This window comes from Cavenderia fasciculata (genome assembly GCF_000203815.1).
Source record: "Cavenderia fasciculata unplaced genomic scaffold Scf_ET2XIPL01COFD4-5, whole genome shotgun sequence".
Taxonomy (NCBI): domain Eukaryota; phylum Evosea; class Eumycetozoa; order Acytosteliales; family Cavenderiaceae; genus Cavenderia; species Cavenderia fasciculata.
Genome location: NW_004457695.1, coordinates 2,022,116 through 2,046,721, shown reverse-complemented (window position 1 = coordinate 2,046,721; position 24,606 = coordinate 2,022,116). Strand labels below are relative to the sequence as shown.

Here is a 24,606-nt window from a genome sequence, read left to right as displayed (position 1 = left end):
TTGTTGGTTGTTGGTGAAGATGATGAAACAATATCATTATTCTTGTTGTTGGTTAAAGCTGAGAAGATTTGATTGATTGTGTGATGTTGTGTAAATTTGTATCAACTAATCTGTTGTCTGCATCTCTTATCACTCTGCTGTTCTGTTGTTGATAGGGTTGGTTGACATGTCTGGCGAGTGAGAGAAAAAGATAAAGATGGAGTGCTTGAACCCCACAAAAAACATTGTAAAATATTTTAATCCTAAAATGGGGCATATATTAAATAATAATAATATTGTTTTGTATTTTTAAATTAATAAAGTTTGATCATCTTTTATATTTATTTATTATATTTATATTTATATTTATATTTAGTAATATTTATTTATTTATTTATTTATTTATTTTTCCATTTTCTCACTATTATTTTACACTCAATTCCATCCTTGTGTAGTTTTTATTTCAGGGTCACAACGGGTAAACTTGAATTCATAAGGAGAGGTAGAACTGATATTACAACATAAATAAATCGGATCATATTGTTGTTGTTGATTGATTGATTTTCTTTTCAATCTTTGTTGAGTAATTATTCCACCTTGAAGTGTCTTTGTTTCCAATACCAATACATTTAGATTGTTTGCGTCTAATCTTTGAATTGAAAATTGAAGGAATGCGGTGGAAATGGAGATAGATAAATATCTCACATTGGTGTGGTTGATTACTTGATCTAATCTAAACAATAATGGATATTTTGTAGCATTATTTACATTGATAGTTAGATGAGTTGTATTTTGTGGTAGCCATTGTGGTTGGGTGATATCGATACTGGTTATCTTTGAGCTGATTGAATAGACTGGGCTGGTATTTAACCCTATATTAAGCTTTGTTGGCAATACAATCGATAGATATTTGATGGTTGGTGGTATTTTGTTAATGGTAATATTACCTTTGATTTGGAGGAGGTCGAGTGTTTCAAGATTAGGTGGACATGAGGATGGCAACTCCAAATGTTCAAGTGGGGCTCTCCATTCCACTTCCAACATAAGTTTTTTCAAATCTCGAGGAAGTGATTCAGGTGATTGGTTGATCATCTGTTTTAGATTAACGAGTGATTCAGGGAGCTTCTGGACAGACTCGCAGCTCATACCAAAGATAGTTAGATGAGTGAGAGATGGTGGGAATACAACTTGTCCAAGTATTGTACATTCTTGTTCACACTGTTTATCTATGCCAATTCTTTCGATAGTTGATGGGAAGATGATATTGGATGGCATGGGTTTGAAGCAATTGCCAATAACTATTTTCTTGAGAGATGGGCATGACCCTAGACAGATATTATCTTCAATCAATGATCTTTGTTGTACATACAATGTCTCCAATTGTGGCATCAAGATAGTTGTAGTAGCAGTTGTGGATTGGGTTGGCATTATTTTTAAGCATATTGACCAAAAGTTTAGAAATTTGATTGAAGGGGGGACACTAATCGAGATGTAGGACTTGACAACTTGTGTGGAGTGATTACTGTCACTGATACTGAGTGTCTTGAGTGTGGATAGATTCTCTAGATCGATGAATGGATGTTCAACCTCTGTGTCGGTTAAATTCCTGTCCATGCGGAAATAGAGGGTTACAAGAGACTTTAATGAATAGAATGTATCTCTTGGAGGCAACTCTGTTAGTGTCAGAGTGAGTGACGTCAGACTACTTGGAAAGAGACCATTTCCTATCCCAGACACAGCATCGGTTAGGGTCAACTGTTTCAGTGATACTAGTTTGGTGAGTTGTAAGTCGATGAGACTGTGTTTGGTATCTATATATAGGTCAAGTGACTTGAGTGTTGGATGAGGACCAATAATCGCATCGTGTGCATAAACTCCAAGTCGTTGGAGACGAGGCAATAGTGAAATGGAACCAAGATCCAGTAATAATTGTGTCTGATTGGGCTTATTAAACAATAGTGTTTCGATCGATGGTATCTCGTCGTAGAGTGATTGAATTGATTTTGCTTGATAATCTCTCACCAATACATTTGTAATGTTACTCTTATCGACTCTGTCTGCTATAGAGATGCGTTGTTGTATCCATTGAGGATACTCAACCAAGCTATCATTTTGATTGTCTGATTGGTGGTCTGCAGGCAGTATCACATGATGATAGGGTATACTATTCTCGTAGATATCTTTAAATGATAAGAGTTTGAATTGAGTAGCTGTTGCTTTAAGCTTTTTTGATATCTCTCCATAACCACTGATAACTTCTATTCCTTTAAACCGAATCGATCTTTTTAAACTACTATTATTGTACAACTTTTTACAAGTCAACAACAAACATACTATATCTCCATTATCATCAATATCTGATATGATTTGTAATAGTAATAGATTAGATAACTGTAATAGTAGAGACATCATGTGATACTAATGCTCAAACCTAACCCTGATGATCATTTACGTGTCACAAAAAAAAAAAATGCAATAATCTGATGATGAACCATTGCAAAAAGGCGTCCAATAAGTACACATTAAATCTGGATGGTTCAAGAGAACCAATGATCTTGAGTATTAATAATAATAACAACAATATAATATTTATTAATGATTACTTTGAAAATCTCCAATTCAGTTCCAATGGAGAATTTGGGTTAGATAAATAAATTGGATCATATTGTTGTTGTTGTTGTTGTTGATTATTGTTTTTTGAATTTCTTTGTTGAGTGATGATTCCACCTTGAAGTGACTTTGTTTCTAATACCAATACATTTAGAGTGTCAGAGTCCAATCTTTGAATTGAAAATTGAAATGTGGCATCAAAAGCAATGATCGATAGATACCTAACATTGGTGTGGTTGATTACTTCATCCAATCTAAATGACACCTTGGTTGGAGAAAAACACATTAGTTGGCAAGTTAGATGAGTGGTATTCTGTGGTAGCCATTGTTGTTGTTGGGAAGTGATGCGTTTGGTTAATATAGAACTTATTGAATATACTGGAGTGTCGTATTGGTAAGAGTTCAAAGGTATTAATAGATATTTGGTGATTGGTGGCATATGTTCGATAACAAAGTCACCTTCGATTAGGAGTAAGTCCAATGTTTCAAGATTAGGTGGATAAGGAGACGGCAACACAATCTTTGGATTGGATCTCGACGCCATTGAAAGGGATAGTTTTTTTAAATGTTGTGGGAGTGATATTGGTATCTTGTCAACCCTCAGTTTTAGTTTAACTAGTGAGTCTGGGAGTTTGGCAACTTGAAAGTTATTCCCCATAATAGTTAGATGTTTGAGTAATGGTGGTAATACAACTTGTCCAAGTATATCTTCTTTTGAAGTGTATTTATAGATTTTAAGCTTTTCAAGAGTCGATGGTATATTGATATTGGATGGCATCACTTCACATGAATCATAAATACATAGTTTCTTTATCGATGGGCATGACAATAGACTGACTCTTCCATCAATCAATGTACTTTGTTTAACATATAATTTCTCCAACTTTGGCAGTGTACATCTAGGAGCGATACTAGCAAACAATGAGCAGATGGTGAGAATAGTGAGTGTAGGAGGTACACTAATCTCTAGATTACATAGGTCCTTTGTAATGTGATCAAGACTGTCACTAAAAGTGAATTTCTTGAGGTTGGGTAGACTCTCGAGATCGATGAGTAGTTGCTCGGGCATGAATGCAGCAATCATGTCTGTGTCAAACCTTTCCATCTCAATCTCTAGAGTCACCAACGATATTAAAGAAAGGAATGTGTCTCTTGGTGGTATCTCCCTTGATCTAAGAGAGAGTGATGTCAGACTGCTTGGCAGTAGGTCAGGTCCAATTCCAGTCATAAAATAATTGGAAAAGGTCAGCTCTGTCAATGACACGAATTTGTTGAGTCCCAAGTCGGCGAGTGGGTATTTAGTGACAATACCAATCTTTAGAGACTTGAGTGTTGTGTGTTGACCGATACTAACCAACTTGTGTGCACGAACTGATAGTCGTTGTAAACGAGGTAGTAGTGCAATGGCACCAAGATCAACTGTTTTATGATGATGGTTAATGAATAGTGTATCGATTGATGGGATGGCATATAATGACTCTATCATTGTTGGTTGAGAGCTATGCATTACCAAAGCAGTTGTAATGTTACTTTTACCACTCGTTCTATTTGTAGAGACACGTTGTTGTATCCAATTTTGATACCGATTGTCTCTGTCAACTAGTACAACCTGATGATCCGATATACTATTCTTTAAGATATCTTTGAAAGAGTTGAGTTTAAATAGAGTAGCTGTTGCTATAAACTGATATGATAACTCTCCTTTATCATTGATTGGTTGTATTCCTTTAAACTGAATCGACTTTCTTAAAGCACTATTACTGTACAACTTTTTACAAGTCAACAACAAACATACTATATCTCCATTATCATCAATAGATGATATGATTTGTAATAATAATAGATTAGATAACTTTTCAAACATGTTTAAATAAATGTAAATGAACTTGAAAAAAGCCTGGTCCGATTTGTAAAACAACTTTAAAAAATGATGTTCATTTCTTGTCCCAGGGCTGGAAATATTCTTCTTTCTTTTTTTCATCGAAATCAGATTTGATTTGATTATTTTATTAATGGAGTAATTAAATTTTTGTTAAAATCAAAATCATTTTGATTATTTGATCAATCTTCTAATCATAATTACTAGAACAGCTATCATCTACACTTTCATCATCACCATCATCCTCGTTGTCATGACCAAAACTCCAATTCACTTCAAATGTATCATAAACATCAAAATGTAAATAAATACATTTAAATTGCGGAGAATGAATAGGATCATCATGTTGATGAGTGTTGATTGATTTTCTTTGTTGAGGGATTATTCCACCTTGAAGTGATTGTGTTTCCAATACCAATACATTGTTGTTGTTTGGGTCTAATCTTTGAATTGAAAATTGAAATAGTGTGTTGTCATTATTCTGATCGAGATAGATATTTAAATATCTAACATTGGTATGGTTGATCACTTGATCTAATCTAAAATTAGCTTTTTTTGAATCTAAAATAAGGAGTTGGCAAGTTAAATCAATAGTGTTGGATGGTAACCATTGTTGTCGTTGGGTGATAATGCTTTTGGGAATCCTAGTACTGATTGAAAAAAAGTAACCTGACCTATATATGTATGGTTCCAAGGTAACTGAAAGGTATTTGATAGATAAAGGTATATCGAATATCTTAAATTTTTGATCCTGCTCAACTGAAAGGTCAAAGTTGAGTGTTTCAAGATGAGGTGGATAGTTGGATGGAAATACAAAGTTTGTAGGTCGTACTACTTCCATTGTAAAGGTGAGTGATTTCAAATGTTGAGGAAGCGACACTGGAACATTTTCATCATCAATTTTCTGATTGAGTTTGACAAGTGATTCCGGGAGTCGAATAGGATCATATTCTCCACCAATGACAGATAGATGTTTGAGAAAAGGTGGTAATACTGTTTGTCCAAGTAATATCCCATAGGATTTCTCGATTTTAAGCTTTTCGAGAGTCGATGGGATGGCCGGAATAACATTATTTTTGTAATTGTAAATAGAGAGTTTCTTGATTGATGGTGATGACATTAGACTGATTCTACCTTCAGTCAATAATTTCATTCTAATTTTCAATTTCTCCAACATTGGCATAGTACATCGGTGTGGAATTTCTACGCATTCACCATAGATGCTAAAATCTTTGATGACAAGAGTCTTGATTGAAGGAGGTACGTTGAGTGAGATGAACCTTTTTCCACTTCTATAGTCTCTAAAAGTGAGTGACTTGAGGTTGCAGAGAGTCTCTAGATCGATGTATTTGTGTTGTTTATGCTCCTCTTCATGATCAACATGCCCTCTCTGGTGGATCTCGAGATTCACCAACGATGTCAATGAAAGGAATGTATCTCTTGGCGGTGTATTTTGCAGTGTCAGATAGAGTGATGTCAGACTACTTGGAAATACACCTGTTCCAATCCCTGAATCGAAATAATTGTCGTTATAGGTCAGTTCTGTCAACGATACGAGTTTGGTAAGTTGCAGGTCGATGAGACTGTATTTGGTATCGATATCTAGTTTCAGAGACTTGAGTGTTGTGTGTGTACCAAGAATAAGCCTTTTTGCACAAACTTCAAGTTGTTGTAGATTGGGTAACAATGAGATGGAACCAAGATCCACTTGAGCACCACCCTGGTAAATGAAGAGTGTCTCGAGTGATGGCATCGAGTAGAGCGACTGAGGTGATATTACTTGGTAACCATATGATACAAATGCAGTTGTAATGTTACTCTTATCAACTCTGTTGTCTGTAGTGATGCGTTGTTTTATCCATTGAGGATAGTTTTTGTGATGTTTACGATCAGTCAGTACAACCTGATGATCCGATATACTATTCTCATAGATATCTTGAAATGATAAGAGCTTGAATTGAGTAGCTGTTGCTTTAAACTGATGAGATACTATTCTCTGGCTGACATCAAAAAAAGGTTCTACTATTCCTTTAAACTGAATCGATCTTCTTAAACTACTATTACTGTACAGCTTTTTACAAGTCAACAACAAACATATTATATCTGCATTACTGTCTATATCTGTTATGATTTGTAATAATATTAAATGAGATAACTTTAAGAGATTAGTCATCATGTGATGAATGAATAACAAAGATCATCAAAAAAAAAAAAGTTTGTGGTTTTTAAACAAAAAAGTTTGTGGTTTTTTATTATTATTTTTTTTTATTTATTAATTTTTTAATCAGAGCTCTGATTCAGTTAGTCACGACCACCAGCCAAGATGGCGAAAAACGATTCATCATCGAAATCAACCGATCCATCGTCAATGTCACTATCTTGGTTGTCATAGTCTTCACTATCTTCATTGTCACTATCTTCGTTGTAATCACAATCTTGTTCAAAACTCCATTTAATTTCGAATGGATTGGAAGAGTTTGTATTTAAATGTAAATAAATTGGTACATATTGTTCATGAGATTGTTGTTGTTGGGTGATTATTCCACCTTGAAGTGTGTTTGTTTCCAATACCAATACATTTAGATTGTCCTTGTCTAATCTTTGAATTAAGAATTGTAAAGTTTGATTTTCAAAAATACAGAGAGTTAAATATCTAACGTTGGTATGGTTGATTATTTCATCCAACCTAAACGAGACCTGTTCTGAGGTACCAACGGAAGAGTTGCAAGTTAGATGAGTTGTATTGTGTGGTAGCCATTGTTGTTGGGAGGTGATGTTTTCGGGAGCCTAGAGCTGATTGTAAACAATCTATTTGGACGTTTGCGAGATCCAGATTCCAAGGTTATTGATAGATATTTGATGGTTGGTGGTACTTGGACAGTAAAGTAATGAATATCTTGGAGGTCAAGATTGAGTGATTCAAGATGAGGTGGATACGGTGTTGGAAACTCGAAATGCTCCATGCTGGTTCTCCAATCCATAATATAGGTCAGGTTTTTCAAATCTTGAGGAAGTGACAGTGGAGCATCTAGGACCCAATGTTTGAGGCTGACTATTGTATCTGGGAGCTGAGGGACCTCTTGGTCGTCTCCATTGATAGTTAGAGAAGTGAGAGATGGTGGGAATACAACTTGCCCAAGTATATCTTCTCCCGATATAGTCGATTTATAGATTGTAAGCTTTTCAAGTGTTGATGGGATGATATTGGATGGAATGGATTCTTTGCAATCGTAGATAACTAGTTTCTTGAGAGATGGACACTGTGACAATAGATTGATGTTTCCACCATTCAACACGCTTTGTTTCACATCCAACCTTTCCAACTGTGACATTGTACAATCAGGTGGGATTTGTACCAATATAAATTTGAGGTCAAGAATCTTGATTGAAGGAGGGATACTAATCGAGATGCTACTATTCTTTACTGATCCATCACTACTAATAATGAGTGTTTTGAGGTTCACCAGACTATCAAGATCGATGAATGGTTTCCCGATCATATCCGTTGAAATAGTTTGCAGATCGATTTTGAGAGTCTCCAACAAAGTCAAAGAAAGGAATGTATCTCTTGGAGGTATCTCTTCCAGTCTCAGAGTGAGTGATGTAAGACTACTTGGAAAGAGACCAGGTCCAATATCTTTCGCATAGGCACTCTCAAAGGTCAACTTTGTCAACGATACGAATTTGGTGAGTTGCAGGTCGATGACTGGGTAGGAGGTGGAAAGGCCGAGTGTCAGAGACTTTAGTGTTGGGTGTGGACCAGGAAAAGACTGACCCGTACGAATTTCAAGTCTTTGTAGAATAGGCAAGCGCGAGATGGAGCGAAGATCCATCTTACTAGTATTATCAAGTTGGGATGGATAGATGATGAATAGAGTCTCGATAGATGGTACAGAGTAGAGCGTCTCTTCTGAATAATATATCGGCGAAACTGTTGTAATAACACTATCATCGACTCTGTTCTCTTTTGTGACTCGTTGGCGTACCCATTGGGGATAGTCTGGAAGATTATTGACTTGATCAGATAGTACAACTTGATGATCAGATATACTATTCACCAATATATCTTTGAAAGAGTTGAGTTTGAATTGGGTAGTTGCTGATTTAAACTCTTGTGTTATGCGTCCATAGTTATCTATCACTTCTATTCCTTTAAACCTAATCAATCTTTTTAAACCACCAATGTTACTACTATTGCTGTACAACTTTTTACAAGTCAACAACAAACATACTATATCTCCATTACTGTTAATATCTGCTATTATATGTAATAGTAATAGATTAGATAACTGTAATAGATGTGTCATTATTGAATGAACAAGACAAAGAATGAATTGAAGATCATCATGATATTCGAACCAAAAAAAAAAAACGAAAAAGAGATTTAAAAAAAGATAGGATTTCGATTGATCCTCAAATAGAGGATCTTGTTTTTCAATAGTATTATTTATTAATTACTATCATCACCTTCATCGTCGTTGTCATCGCTGTCGTCATCGTCATTGTCATTGTCATTGCTTTCATCATCATCATTTTCATCGTCATCGTTCATATCATAATCACTATCATCGCTATCACTATCATCTCCTTCATCTCCATCTTCTTTAACATCATCTTCAGCATTGGCAAATCTCCAATTCAATCCAAATGGATTGGAAGAACCAAAATCAAACCTTAAATAAATGGGTTCATATTGTTGATAAGGATGTCGTTGTTGTTGTTGAGTGTTATTAATTTTCTTTCTTTGAGTGATTATTCCACCTTGAAGTGATTGTGTTTCCAATACTAATACATTATTATTTTCAGAGTCCAATCTTTGAATTGAAAATTGAAATAGTGTATCTGATTCGTAGGATGTATTATCGGAAACATAAAGAGACAGATATCTAACATTGGTATGATTGATTATTTCGTCTAATCTAAACGATCCATTGGTTGAGATATAAATGGCAGTCTTGCAAGTTAGATGAGTTGTATTGGATGGTAACCATTGTTGTTGTTGGGTGATGATACTTTTCGATAACCTTGAACTGATTGAAAAGTATTTATTTGGGCGTCTGAGAGGATCTGACTCCAAAGTGATAGATAGGTATTTGGTGATTGGTGGTATGTCGATTGTAAATTCACCATCAATTTCGAGGTCAAAGTTGAGTGTTTCAAGATGAGGTGGATAAGGGGATGGGAATACAAAGTGAGTCAACTCTGTTGAAAAATCCATTGAATAGGTGAGTGTTTTTAATTGTTGTGGGAGTGACGCTGGAGGAATGTTGACCAACTGTTTTAGTTTGACTAGTGAGTCTGGTAGTTTGACAGGTTCATAGTCCCCATTGATAGTTAGATGAAGGAGTGATGGTGGGAATACAACTTGATGAAGAACAGGTTTTGATCCGTATTTATAGATTGTCAGTTTTTCGAGGGTTGATGGGATGATGTTGGATGGAATGACTTTATTGCAATAGGTCATACACAGTTTCTTTATCAATGGTGATGACAGTAGACTGATTCTTCCACCAATTAGAATAGAACTTTGCACATTTAGTTTCTCCAACAGAGGCATAGTACATCGGGTAGGTATTTGTAAGCCGTCAGTGAAGAGAGTAAGAATCCTGATGGAGGGTGGTACACTCGTCGTGATGTTGTACTTTTTGTCACTGACCGATCCACCAATATCGAGTGTCTTGAGGTTGACTAGAGTATCTAGATCAATGAATAGTTGTTCCATCACAACCACCACCTTTTTCTTGTTGCTGTTGTTGTTGTTGTCCTTTGAACTCTCTTTCTTTGTTGTGGGTTGATGCAGGAAAACCTTGAGGTAGACAAGTGACCTCAACGAAATGAATGTGTCTCTTGGCGGTATCTCTATCGGTGAAAGAGTGAGTGATGTCAGACTACTTGGAAATACACCTGGTCCAATTGTAAAGACACATTCTCTACTGAGGTGTAACTCTGTCAGCGATTCTAGTTTAGTGAGACCCAGGTCAGCAACTGACAGTGTGTAGCTGCCCTGAGCATCAAGTGTCAGTGACTTGAGTGTTGTATGTTTACCAATACTGATCGACTTGTTTGTGCTAACTGATAGTCGTTGTAGATTGGGTAAGCGTGAGATATGATTAAGATCTAATCGATCATCTCTGTATTGGTGAATGAATATTGCCTCGATCGACGGTACAGAGTATAGTGTCTCGAGTGGTGGTTGGTAATAATCATTCACCAATGCTGTTGTAATACTACTCTTATTATTATTATCAACTCTGTTGTCTGCAGATATACGTTGTTGTATCCATTCTGGGTAGTTTTGAAAGTTACCTCTTGATAATATAACTTGACTATCTGATATACTATTCTGCAATATATCTTTAAATGAGGTGATGTTGAATAGAGTAGCTGTTGCTTTAAATTGTCTTGATATCTTTCCCTTGTCTGTAAAAGCTTCTATTCCTTTAAACTGAATCGATCTTTTTAAACTGCTGTTATGATACAACTTTTTACATGTCAGCAACAAACATATTATATCTGCATTACTGTCACTCTCTGATAAAATATATAATAATAATAAATTAGATAACTGTAATAGATGACTAGTCATTATATATATATATATATATATATATATATATGTGTGTGTGATTGAATAAAGTAAAAATATGGTGAGCATATGATATCTTCATGACATGACCTCGAAATAGAAATTAAAAAGATATTTTCAAGTTTTACAAAAAAGAGAGATCTTTTGATCAATGTTTACTCGATGTAAAAGATAGAGAGAGAGAGAAAAGAAAGAGTGGATTATTTAATATAGAGAATCATCCTAATCATTTTCTTCATCACTATTTTTTACATCATCACACCGTCACTTTAAACATTAAATGATTCGTAGTTGGATATCTATCATATGCATAAATTTAGTAATTCTAAATAAGATAGATTAGACGATTATTGAACCTTTTTCACCTTGGGAATTTATTAATTTAAATCCCAAGAACTGGGATCGTCATCATCGAAACTCCAATACAGTCCAGATGGGTATTCCAAAATTAAATATAAGGGTTCATATAGTTGTTGTTGTTGAGTTTTGATTGATTCCCTTTGGGTGATTATTCCACCTTGAAGTGATTCTGTTTCCAATACCAATACATTTATATTGTCTAATCTTTGAATAGAAAATTGAAAGATAGTCTCGTCAATGATGATTGTTAAATATCTAACATTGGTGTGGTTGATTACTTCATCTAATCTTAACCACAAATTGGTGGACAATATATCTGGATACCTTAGACGGTGTGATTCCAAGGTTGTTGATAAATATTTGATGGTTGGTGGTAGTTGGATAGGTTCGTATTCTCCTAATATGGTCAGACGAGTGAGAGATGGTGGGAATACAACTTGTATAGGTTTTATCACTTAATCATAGATTATGGTAAGATATTTGACTGTCGACGGGATGAAATTGGCTGGTATAATTGACATCGATATGTTGATCAGACACTAATATCACCTAATGATCAGGTATAGTATTCTGCAATATATCTTTAAAAGAGTTGAGTTTGAATAGAGTAGTTTCTGATTTAAACTCTTGTGTTATGTGTCCATAGCCATCAAAAACTTCTATTCCTTTAAACTGAAGATGTTGTATTACCGCCATAATCTTCTTAAACCACTATTACTGTATAACTTTTTACATGTTTACAATCTCCAATACTACCATCAATCTCTGCTATAATATGTAATAGTAATAGATTAGATGAAGTTCAACCTATCTATCTATCTCTACAAGATACAGATAAAATAGAAGAAGACATCATTATTTTGTATATTAAATAAAAGCAGCAAAAAATCTTTGATGAGTCAAGGGATCGACCCCACCAATTCTGACTCATTTCCTTCTTTGCGCGCACAAAGTCACAGATATCTGTGCTGTGTTCATTCGTTTTGTTCTTTAATTTAATTTATTGATTTACTATTTATTTATTTGTTTTAAATTGTATATATTTATATTTAAAGATGTCATTAACATCATCATATAGCAGCAGTTGTAGTAGTAATAGTAATAGTAATATCATTGTATTATTAGATCATGAAATTGATAATGATCGAGATATATACTTGATGATCAAAAATATAATACAGAGGTCTTATGACAGTCATTGTAACAATACCTTTGATCTATTGAATGTGTATATATGTCTAATAGGGTTACCTATTTATAATGTATGTGTCTCTCTCAATCTCTCTCTCTATCTCTGCTGATTCGATTGATACTATCTATAGTTTCTCTAACATATTGTTTCTTCTTCTTTATTTAGATTATTCAAGTTACCGATGACTTGAAACGATATTATTCAATACTATCAAATGTTGTATATGAAAAACAAAGCTTTATACTACGAGTCAAAACAATGGTATTACTACCTCAGTTGTACTCGAGTGACAACAACAACAACAAGTCAAAGATTATGAATGGGTTTAGTGTAACTGGACCAAAAGAAATACAATCAATCATCGATCGAATACAATCACATATCGGACCCGTAAAACATATCTTTTCATCAAATACTCTATCCCAATTGAATGAATCAATTGTAAAGAGTCGGCAAGACCCATTTCAATCAATCATTCCACTCACAGACATTTCAACATTTATTGATGAAAGTAATAATAATAATAATAATAATAATAATAATAATAATAATAATAATGATGATACAACTACAACAACAGATGATGAAGAAGATAAAACACCACCATCTACACCTCCTACACTTCTTCATCAAAGTAAACCATCATCATCTTGTTATTCATCATTGGCAAAACCCATTTCAACTTGTACATCTATTCAATTGTACGATAATGTATTTACTGGTGGTCATTTTGACCATCTTCACAATGGACATCGATTCATATTATCGATTGGAGCAATAACGAGTGGTAAAGGATTTTTAGTGGCTGTATTGGAACCATCAGCACCTCAGTCACCCTGCAAAGCACCTTCTAAACAACTACATTCATTTGGACAATCTCCCGATCAAAGAGAAAAGGGTGTACGTGACTTTTTGTCGATATTTGCACCTAATCATGCCAATCTAGAGATACAGCGAAATGAACGATGCTCCAACATTGCAAACTGTCCAATGACTGTGATTGCAACAGAACACGATGCTCTCATACTACCCTTTCACCTCTTGGAATCAGGCAGCAAAATCAATGAAATACGACAACAAAGATCACTACAACCATTCTCTTTACACGCAATCCCAGAAATTCAAACCCCAAATGTTGGTACTCTTTCTTCAACTAATATTAGAAGAATTCTAAGTACTGGTCATTTAATAGAATCTAATAATAATAATATTAATAATATTAATAATAATACGAATAATAATAGTACTATTAATGGATGTACAGCAGCAACAAGGTGGAATAGTGATAGTATTTTATTTAAATAATAAATAATAATAATAAATAGTTTAATGTATTATTATTATTGTTTTTTACAGTTCAACGTATCGAGGTTGATTTCCTCCTGTAGTATTGATATTCAGGACCCTTCCAACTCAATCTAAATGGATAAGTATTTAAATAAATATTTGTTTTTTGTTGTCGTGTAATGATTCCACCTTGAAGTGTCTTTGTTTCCAATACCAATACATTTAGATTGTCTAATCTTTGAATTGAAAATTCAAAGGTAGAAGGAGACCGAGATATGATGGGACCAGAGCAACTTCTTCCACAGTCTATAACAATGATTGTTAAATATCTAACATTGGTGTGGTCAATGACTTCATCTAATCTAAAAGGCAAACTTCTCTCTGATCGTGTTGTACAAGTTAGATGGGTTGTATTGTGTGGTAGCCATTGCTGTTGAGAGACTATGTTTTTAGATAAAATGGATTTGATTGAAAAGGATCCTGGAAACAAAGGTTGGGGAACATTTCCAAATGATATTGATAGATATTTGATAGTTGGTGATATGTTGGTGGGAAAGCTTTGAGCATATTCTATTTGGGGGAGATTAAGAGTTTCAAGATTAGGTGCATAGGAGGAGAAATCAAAATTGGTCAAGATTTCCGTGTTGGACCTGTAAGTTGACCAAACCAGTTTTTTCAAATGTCTAGGAATTGGAGTCACTGGAGCTTTATCTATGTTCTTGAGTTTGACGAGTGATTCTGGTAGTTTGATAGGTTCGTATTTGTTGTCTTTGAAGGATAGATGAGTGAGTGATGGCGGTAATACAACCTGTCCAAGTATATCTTTTGAAGTGCTTTGGTATTTATGGATTGTAAGCTTTTCTAGAGTTGATGGGATGATGTTGGCTGGCATCACTTTGTCGCATTCATTAATACAGAGTTTCTTGAGCAATGGTGATGACAATAGACTGATCCATCCTTTAACCAATATGTTTTGTTGCACATACAATCTCTCCAACAGTGGCATGGTATATTGTGATTCTATTTTTACGCAATTGGACCAGAGACCAAGAATCTTGATTGAGGGAGGGACATTCACCTCTAGACCATAGCCGTCTCGGTAGTTTTTGTAATACAACTTTAGTACCTCTAGGTTGCACAGACTCTCGAGATTGATGAATGGTTGTTGTTGTTGTTGTTGTTGTTGTTGTTGTTGTTGTTGTTGTTGTTGTTGTTGTTGTTGTATTTTTTTCTTGTGCTCTTTATTCTGAAGGTAGATCTTGAGGTTGACTAGCGATGTCAATGAAAGGAATGTATCTGGTGGTATCTTTTTCAGTTTGATAGTGAGCGATTTCAGACTACTTGGCAACAGACCTGCTCCAAATCCACGCACACAGAAACTCTCAAAGGTCAACTCTGTCAGTGATACGAATTGGTTGAGTTGCAAGTCGACGAGGGGGTATTTGGATTTATAGATATTGAGTTTCAGAGACTTGAGTGTTGTGTGTGTACCTAGCTTCAAATCCAATGAGCGAATTTCAAGTCGTTGTAGATTGGGTAACAATGAGATGGAACCAAGATCCATTGGATCATCAACCAACATTTGTTTAGTTTTGTGATGTCCCGAGGTATAGTCATCTAGCTCCTTTTGACGATTGATGAATAGTGTCTCGAGAGATGGTAAGTCATAGAGTAACTTTGGTGTTTGTTGGTTATAATCTGTTACCAATGCTGTTGTAATGTTACTCTTATCGACTCTGTCTGTTGAAGTGATACGTTGTTTTATCCATTGAGGATAGTGTTGGTAATTGATTTGATCAGATAGTACAACTTGATGATCAGATATACTATTCTCCAAGATATCTTTAAATGATAATAGTTTGAATTGAGTAGCTGTTGCTTTAAACTGCTCTGATATCTTTCCATTGTCAGTGATATGTACTATTCCTTTAAACTGAATCAATCTTCTTAAACTACTGTTACTATACAACTTTTTACAAGTTAACAACAAACATACTATATCTCCATTACTGTCAATATCTGATATAATATGTAATAGTAATAGATTAGATAATTGTAATAGATGTGCCATCATTGAATAAGATGAATTGAATGAAGATTATATCAAAAATTCATTTTTTATAGTTTGATATTAAAAGTATATCTCAAAACATACATTCCACTTGTGCAATTAATTAATTGTTTTAAAACTTTAAATTTAGTGATAAATGAGTTGATCTCAGGTTTTTATATGTATGGAAAAAAAGAATTTTCTTTTTTTTTTTTTTTTTTTTGATCATATCAATCTTTTGCTTTTTATTTTTGTTGTTACTAGTATTTGGGTTAGTGGATGTTATTTTTAGTGTTGATTAATTTAATTTAATCCTTTTTCTTTTTGGCAGCATCAGAAGATTCTGGATGATTGGCCGAGAGATGTTCGACTTGTAAAACAACATCCTTGATCTTGTTCATAAACGATACCAATAAAGTGCTACTGAAATCAATAAATGGTCCACTAAGATTGAGTTTATGTAGTACAAAGAAACCAACACCCAACAACACCACTAAAAAGAATAATAATGGGTTGGTAAGAATGGCAATAAACTCATTGAAACCTAATACGCAAAGAAGTAAAATCATATATGGTGGTACTCCTCCAACTGATGATGTTCTCGACTAGAAAGAAAATTAAAAAATAAATTAGAATTGGAATATATATATATATATAAATAGATATTATTATTTGTTGATTTAGCTTACTTGTTCATGACGAGCATTAATTAAATCAGTCTTTGTATCCTTTCTAAAATCATCAATAATTTGATTACATTGATCGTTTTGTAAAACAATATTGGTGTAATTGACTGGATATTTGGTTGGTGATTTCAATGAAGTAAGATACAATGAATCGTCATCATCTGGTTGAGTATCTTTACTGTAGAATGTTAATTCAAATTCCTCTTCTTGTAATCTCATATAAGAGAATAAATCTACCAATTTTTCTGCCTAAAAAGAAATAGAAAAATATAAATTAATAAATTAATCTTTTTTTTCTTTTTTTTCTATTTCTCTCATACATTAAACATTGCTTCTTGATAAATTGAATCAATATCATCAGTCTTTGACCATTTTCTTGGTAATCCTCTAGAGTCAAGGGTAAAACCTTCTTCGAAACGCTTTTTCAATCTTAATGGTAATAATTGAGCTCTGTCTCTTATTTTTTCTTTTAATTGCTCCTTTGTATTTAATTTCCACATTTCAATTGTGTCTTCTGCGTCTGATTCTTTTGTATCAAAATCTAATTAAAAAAAAAAATTAATAAATAATTAATTAAAATATTTTAATATCTCTTTTTTTTTTCTATCTATCTTTTTTCTTTCTTACCAGTAAGTCTCTTTCTATAAGTAGTTTCAAATTTGAATAAATTTTCATTAAAGAGGTTTGTAATTTTCTTCCACATATCATCTTGAGCGTGTTCAGTGATCTTTGTAAGATTGGGTGTGATTTGTTGGAAGAAACCATCCTTCATAAACTTGGAGAGTTTGTTGAGTTGGTTCTCTTTGAGTACTGATATCTCCTTGGCAATGAAATCATCGAGTTCTTGTTGCACCGAGATGAATGACCAGCCAGACTCTGGGTAGACAGTCTCGATGGCAATCTTTTCAAAGTAGTCGAGTGTGTTTTGACGGATGTTTCGTGACCACACTGAAAAGTGAGGGATCAATTGACTTTCAAGCGACTGTTTCTCAGATGCTGCAGACACCTTTTTAATGTTGGATGACTCTTGGACGAGGTTCTTGTAAAATTCGACCGACTTTTCATAGAGCTTTTCAATCTGCTTGTCAAACAGTGTCTTGATCATCTCCATGAGACGACTGTCGAGTGTCTGACGCTTCTTGGACACTGTTTCAGAGTGGTAACGTGCAGATGGCACATCATAACGTTCGAGACAGGCAGCAACCATCTTTTTAGTGCTCTCACCAAAGTTGTCAACAATACGTCCCTTTTCAATCTTTTCCTTCAATGGAGCAATGTCGACGGAAAACTGTGCAAACGATTGATCGACAAACTCGTCACAACGGAACAATGCCAACATTTCCTTTTGTGATGGCAAGTCAAGATCTCTGTTGGCCTTGATCGTCTCCCAGACATTGTTGGAGAACTTGTAAAAACCATCGGCTGGAATATCGTTACGATACTCCTTCTTGGGGATAAAATCGGCATTGGTAGGATCCAAAAACTTCTTTTTCAATACTTCTGCTTCCAATTTAAAATTATCCTTGCTATACACTTTGTGTGGAAGTGATGTGAATTCAAAATTAAAGAAATCATGTGCTGTTGAATTTACAAAATCTTTTGGCTAAAATTGAAAAGGAAAGAAAAGAATTAATATCAATCTTGAATGATATAAATTAATTTAATAAGGTTTCGACGAACCTTTGTTAATTCATTCCAAATATTTTTGATATCTTCAAGAATTGTATTTCTTAATTTTTCCAATGGAGTTTCTCCATCATGATCTCTAATAATAAATAATAATAAAGTTTTATGTGTACTATAGAATATTTAAATAAATAGAATAAGTAAATAAGTATTGTATGTTTGTTTCAATTTTCTTTTCTTTTTTTCTTTTTACCTTGACTTTTGGAATAATTGTAAATTTAATTCAAAGACAGTCTTTAATAAACCAATATTGGCAGCATTGTAACGACCGATATCATGAGCCCACATATTGATGATTAAAACAGAAGAGAGGACAAGTGAAAAGAGTGAAGTCTTTCTTTCAAATGCCTTTTCGTCTTCACCACGCTCACGACCATCAGTACCCTCAACATCGAGAATAAGAAAAGTCTCTGGTGATTCAACGTTGGCAATACCCATCCATACACCTTGAGTCGTTTGTTTTCTACCAGTATGACTATCCATTACTGCAAACTTTGTATTAAACAATATATTTAATAATGTACCTAAAATATGTATAAACAAATACAAACGAACGAATCATTGGTTATTAATATAACTAACGACTCTTTTCTTCTTTCTCTCTCTCTCTCTTATAGATATATCGATTCTTACTCTTTCCACTACTTTGAGGACCCAAGATAGCAATAACCGAGTAATCAAAACCCTTTTCTAAAAAGTCTGTCTTTGATGATAAACATGATAGGAATGATTTCTTGTTATCATTCTCTTCATTACTAAATATTTAGTTTATAAAGTAGTAGTAGTAGTAGTAGTAGTCGTAGTAGTAGTAGTGATATCATATCATAGATATTATTAGTATCAAATATTGAATTCAATCATACAATACATCATCATTGATGTGATGTTCACTTTGTTTTGTATTTGTCGTCTTACACTATATCACCGTTGTGATCAATGAATTGAACAATCTCTGTGAATTGTTCCTCAGTGATATCTTCTCCACCTGAAGTCATCTTAATGTCTTTGTCTTTGTTGTTGTTGTTGTATTTCTTCTTCGATTCAAAAACTATGATTTGTTTGGTGAATCTTCCTCTCTCCTTGTCTTCTTTTGTAAAAATATAAATTAAAAAATAATAATAATAAATTTATTTTTGTAAAGTTCCCACTCTCCCCAACCAAACGAAACGAACCTACCTTTGGTGATGTGGGAATTGACTGTCCAACTATTTTAATGAGTCATTCTACAACTTTCTCTCAAAGAGAGAGAGGGAGAAAGAAAGAGAGAGAGAAATAGAGGTAAAGAAGTGAAGACTTGAGAAAAAAGGAATTAATTGTTTGACCAGAGTTTGACTTTTTTTTTAAAATTGAAAATAAAGATAAGAATATATCTTTTAAATTAATTTATCTTTTTTTATTCATGTACATTATTTATTATTTATTTATTTATATGTATCATTTATATTTATATTTATATATTTAATTATTTTTAATTATTTTTTTAATAAATATTGATTTGAAATTGATTTAAAATGAATGACTCTATCATGTCTGAGAGTATTTGATTTAAATACAATACCTTCACGTAATACTTTTGGTTTGGAACCTTTGAGTTGGGAGAATCCATTGGCCATATCTAAAATATCGGATAGTTTCTTGCCACCGATTTTGTGGACACCGAGGAATGGAACACCGTGGTCGTCCCATTTGAGTCCGATCGTGTTCATGATATCGACACGTTCTGGTTGTGTGGCATATCTATTACTATCAATCAAATAAATATCATAGACCTTGTACTGTGTCTCGGGGAGACCATAGATATTACCTTGGATCTTTGGTCCGATGATTTCACCCTGCAGGGCGACATTGATCTTGGCCTCTTCCAAACGTTTGAGAATATCCAGTCGTCCAACAAGAGTTGTAAATATTTCAGATTCAGCCGTCTCTGTTGTGTGCTTGAGTTCATAGTTTCGAGAGCATATACCAGTCTTTCCGTTGTTGTGGTAGGCTGTGATACTTGATCCTTCGAGTTTCTCGGTCACCTCGAATTCAACGTCTTCGTAGGTCTCCATGTAGTGTGGCAGGTTTTGGATACGTGGTTGATCAGACTTTACCAAAAAGCTGGGGAATGGTGACATCCCATTGCTCTTGATTCGCTTAAAGATGTTGTTGCCACCACCTCCACCTCCATGATGATCCTGAATCTTTTTAATGCCAATAAACTCGGTCACATTCGATCCAATCTCAATCTTTAATACAGTCTCTTCACGATCAACTCGGTGAATCTCCTTTACTCCACTATCAATATTCTCTTCTTCATGATATACAGCTTTTAATTGTTTATGTGGATGATTTAATAATTCTTTAATTGGAATACAATATCCTAAATTAAAAACAAATAACTATGTTAGAATGATTACATTATATCTTTATCTATTTATCTTGTTTACCTTGAGATAATTGTCCACGCATTTTAATAGTTTTAATTTTAAAATTACATTTATCAAGTCGATCAGAGATAAAGTAGTTCCATGGTGGAAGGAGAGAGTCAATTTCAACGTAAACGACTAAATCACCAACCTTGTATAACCCCTTCTTGACAATGACACGCCACCCAAGTACAGTAGCAATTTCAATAACATCTGCACCAACAATAGGTTCCAAGTCAATGATCTTGTGAACATATGCCAACTGTCTATCAGATACTTCTAATAAATCTTCATTGTCTTCTCCATCAACTTCAGTAGTAGAAGAAGTAGTTGTTGTAGTGATTGTTTCCTCCTTGTTTGAAACAGAAGAAGAAGAAGAAGTATCGGTTGTTACTACTCCAGATGTTGTTGTCGTAGTAGTAGTGATAGTATTGGTTGTATCTGGAGTTGATTCTGTGATTGTAAGGTTTGTTATATTAACATCGGTTATCATTTTTGGGTGTTTTTGTATATATATATAATGTATTAAAAATAATTATGGGTTATATTAATAGTAATAGGAATATGAATAATAATGATATCCATATAGATAGTTAGTTAGAGTATATATAAATGTGAAAGATAATAATAACAATAATAATTAGAAAATGAGCTTAGGAAGAAGGTTAAAATAGGAATCTTTGAGGATTTTCTCAAATTTTTACCAAAGAAATTAATAATTATAGGGTTCTTTGCAACATGTTCTAAAACAAGAAACCACTAAGATACACTATTACGATTGATGACTCCTACCACTACTATAGTGATTATCTAATATCCACCGACTTGCATGATGATCAAAGTAATTTAATATTTTCAGATAGAGACAACAATCACAACAACAACACACAAATTAATTAATTCAAAATCATATGATATTTGTAAAAGGATCTATAACTTTTAAAATAGAAAGTAGACGTAAACGTTAAATGATTGATTACATTTAACCACTAATTATAAAAGGTAGGTAAGAAATGAATGATTGATTGATTGATTCAATTTTAATGATAATCATGATTACTTACAATAAATATATCTTCCTCTTTATCTTTTTTATTCTATTAGAATGGTTGGACCATTCTTCAAAAGTAAATGGTTTATCAATTAATAAACTATTGTCACCTATTGATTATAGTCCTGTCAAAGAATGGATATGTATGTATTCTGAATGAAGAATATTGATCGTGTCGAGTAATTAAAGTTAACTTCTTTATTGATAGTGACAAGGAATAAATCAGTTGATATTGGACTTGGTGACAATGATGATAATGATGATAATGATTACTATACACAGACATTGTCATCAATATCGATATCAAATAATTTAGAGTATATAGTATCTTGTTCAAATAATGTTGCAAGATTTTATAGGATATTGATGTATCCAAATCATTATCCAAGTTGGACTCATTTATATTATGGATCATTGGATTTGAATCTTGGTAACAACAATAGCAATGTCATTGATTGTATATTGACAGATAATCATAAAGAATTGCTTGTATTGATGGAATCACCAACATTTTATCAATTGGATATTTACCAACATATTAAACTAGAAACCAACAACAAAAATGTATCAAATCATAGTAGATTTAATATTGTATTTCCAGAAGATAATTATAATGATATATGGATGAATCAAGATTTACCAAACTCTGTTTTAACAAGATATTCAACTATTCATCTTGAAAAGAAAAATAGTAATAGTAATATAAATCCAACTTTAATAATGACAAGAGATCAATCAATTATATTATCAATTGACAATAATATTTATTTTCAACAAATCAATAATAATAAGGTCTGGGAGAAAAAAGAATTTAATTCAAATATTATTGGTATTGTAAATATTGGTCATCAATCCATTTTAATTTGTCAACCTGATAGAATCACTCTATTTAATCATCGATTAGAAATGGTTAAAGAGGTTTTAATCTCTGAATCATTTGATACTCGATTTATACATTTATCAACCAATCAACATTATCAATCATATTCAACCAATCAATGCAATCATCCAATAATAGTAACAGTCATGAATAACCATTTATACATTACAATCATATCATTTGAAAAGAATCAAATTGATTTTAATATTTTACAATTAATCAATCCTCCCTCCAATCAACATGACAATTCAAAAAGAGCAACCATGAAATTATCAATTGATTCAAAATTATTAATTATTATATACCCAACTATTAATAATAATGATATTTATTGTTTTAATTTTACAAATAATCTATACCAGTATGTACATCCACAATGACATCCCATTACTATTTTCATTTATTAATTAATTTATTTATTTATTTTTAGAAATCATAGTATAATTAAATTAAATCAAACTATTCAAACAATTGAAATATTTAATTTAAAATATTATTATTTTGTTGCAAGTGTAAATAATGATAGATTATTATTTTTTAGAGAGTCATTAATGACAGCACCAGAATGTGATTCAATGACTAGAATATCTAGTTATTATCTACCACCACCTCCAACCCAAGAAGAAACAATTGGTTTGGAAAGATATGGTTTAATCTTGTTACCTTGGTGGTGGATTGTTTTATCCATTTCAATTGTAATATGTCTATATTTAATGACACCAAGAATATTTCAATTGGAGAGATTCGTAATATCACATATTCCCATTCCATCACATCGTCGTCATTTAATTCAAGAGATTATATTTTATATATCTGTATTGGTGATTCTAATGTTATCAATTTATGAAATCAAATATCAACCAACCTATGTTAATGATTGGCCTGCTCATATTCATCATTTGAAACAATTTAATGATAATGGTAAAGGATATAATTTTGATTATAATCAATTTATGCATTATCATGGACCTTGTACATACCCAAGTGGATTTATCTATTTGTATTCATTTTTCAATTATCTTACAAATCAGTCATTATCAAGATACCAAATAGTTTGGACAGTGATGGAGACTATCAATTTTTTAGTCATTAAAAGACTGTGCACTAGATTACAACTACCAACTATTTTAGCATTCTTACCGGTACTCTCTAATCGATTACATTTGTATAATGTACGAGTTGTCATTAATGATTTCCCATCAACACTATTACTTCATATTGGATTATTAGCACTTATATCTAATTCTAAGAATGGGAAATATAAATTATTTATATTTTGTACAATCTATTCTTGTGTGGTATCACTAAAGTTGCACACAGTATTCTTTGCACCAGCACTTTTAGTTCTCCTACTAGAACAATACAGTCTTGTCAAGACTAGTCTCTTTATCATTTGGATGGGATTTATACAATTACTCATTGGACTACCATTCCTCCTAACCAATTGGGTTGGCTATCTAACCTTGGCATACGATTTTTCCAGAACACTACTATGGGAAAAAACAAGAAACTTTAAATTTGTTGGTCGTATCATTTATCAATCAAATTATTTTAATCTATTTTTATTATCTATTTTAATCTTTTCAATCTTATTCTTTTTTTTAAAGAATAGTAGGAATAATAATATTAACACTAATAATAATAGGTCAAGAATATTTAAATTATTATTTACAAATTTTATTGCAATTATTTTTGCAAGAGGATTATATTCACCATTTCTATGTTGGTATTTCTATACACTACCAATCATTACACATATGATTGGTATGCCATATCTCTATACCATCCTATTATTTATAATCCATGAAACAACATTTAGATTCTTTCCATCACTTGTCTTGGAAATATTTTGCACTTGGATTTATTTCATTTCAAATTTATTTATTCTTTTCTTCTTTTTTTATTTCCAAAATCAAAATAATCTTGCAAGTAAAATAAAAAATAACTAAATA

The 24,606-nt window shown here is 32.8% G+C and overlaps 8 protein-coding genes across 8 annotated transcripts; 2 read left to right on the top strand and 6 right to left on the bottom strand.

Moving 5' to 3' along the window:
• Positions 1–414: 414 nt before the first annotated feature.
• Positions 415–2,388, bottom strand: DFA_08413 (uncharacterized protein; the record flags this gene model as incomplete). The annotated part of the gene is made up of 1 exon (XM_004355849.1): positions 415–2,388. The coding sequence occupies one exon, from the start codon at positions 2,386–2,388 to the stop codon at positions 415–417; it is 1,974 nt and encodes a 657-aa protein (XP_004355902.1).
• A 190-nt stretch (positions 2,389–2,578) lies between these two features.
• DFA_08412 (uncharacterized protein) lies at positions 2,579–6,641 on the bottom strand (the record flags this gene model as incomplete). Its single annotated transcript, XM_004355848.1, has 3 exons — positions 2,579–4,266; positions 4,673–6,403; positions 6,563–6,641. 3 exons carry the CDS (start codon positions 6,639–6,641, stop codon positions 2,579–2,581), a joined length of 3,498 nt encoding a protein of 1,165 aa, XP_004355901.1.
• A 128-nt stretch (positions 6,642–6,769) lies between these two features.
• DFA_08411 (uncharacterized protein) lies at positions 6,770–11,054 on the bottom strand (the record flags this gene model as incomplete). Its single annotated transcript, XM_004355847.1, has 4 exons — positions 6,770–7,067; positions 7,274–8,378; positions 8,520–8,726; positions 8,927–11,054. 4 exons carry the CDS (start codon positions 11,052–11,054, stop codon positions 6,770–6,772), a joined length of 3,738 nt encoding a protein of 1,245 aa, XP_004355900.1.
• A 1,415-nt stretch (positions 11,055–12,469) lies between these two features.
• Positions 12,470–13,911, top strand: DFA_08410 (uncharacterized protein; the record flags this gene model as incomplete). Its single annotated transcript, XM_004355846.1, has 2 exons — positions 12,470–12,676; positions 12,772–13,911. 2 exons carry the CDS (start codon positions 12,470–12,472, stop codon positions 13,909–13,911), a joined length of 1,347 nt encoding a protein of 448 aa, XP_004355899.1.
• Positions 13,912–13,963: 52 nt separating this feature from the next.
• DFA_08409 (uncharacterized protein) lies at positions 13,964–15,964 on the bottom strand (the record flags this gene model as incomplete). Its single annotated transcript, XM_004355845.1, has 1 exon — positions 13,964–15,964. The coding sequence occupies one exon, from the start codon at positions 15,962–15,964 to the stop codon at positions 13,964–13,966; it is 2,001 nt and encodes a 666-aa protein (XP_004355898.1).
• A 287-nt stretch (positions 15,965–16,251) lies between these two features.
• DFA_08408 (uncharacterized protein) lies at positions 16,252–19,310 on the bottom strand (the record flags this gene model as incomplete). The annotated part of the gene is made up of 8 exons (XM_004355844.1): positions 16,252–16,548; positions 16,633–16,878; positions 16,950–17,170; positions 17,257–18,232; positions 18,310–18,394; positions 18,509–18,839; positions 18,949–19,070; positions 19,231–19,310. 8 exons carry the CDS (start codon positions 19,308–19,310, stop codon positions 16,252–16,254), a joined length of 2,358 nt encoding a protein of 785 aa, XP_004355897.1.
• Positions 19,311–19,787: 477 nt separating this feature from the next.
• Positions 19,788–21,216, bottom strand: DFA_08407 (uncharacterized protein; the record flags this gene model as incomplete). The annotated part of the gene is made up of 2 exons (XM_004355843.1): positions 19,788–20,677; positions 20,745–21,216. The coding sequence occupies 2 exons, from the start codon at positions 21,214–21,216 to the stop codon at positions 19,788–19,790; spliced, it is 1,362 nt and encodes a 453-aa protein (XP_004355896.1).
• Positions 21,217–21,370: 154 nt separating this feature from the next.
• Positions 21,371–24,603, top strand: DFA_08406 (uncharacterized protein; the record flags this gene model as incomplete). The annotated part of the gene is made up of 5 exons (XM_004355842.1): positions 21,371–21,387; positions 21,527–21,564; positions 21,828–21,917; positions 21,983–23,015; positions 23,085–24,603. The coding sequence occupies 5 exons, from the start codon at positions 21,371–21,373 to the stop codon at positions 24,601–24,603; spliced, it is 2,697 nt and encodes an 898-aa protein (XP_004355895.1).
• Between the last annotated feature and the right edge of the window lie 3 nt (positions 24,604–24,606).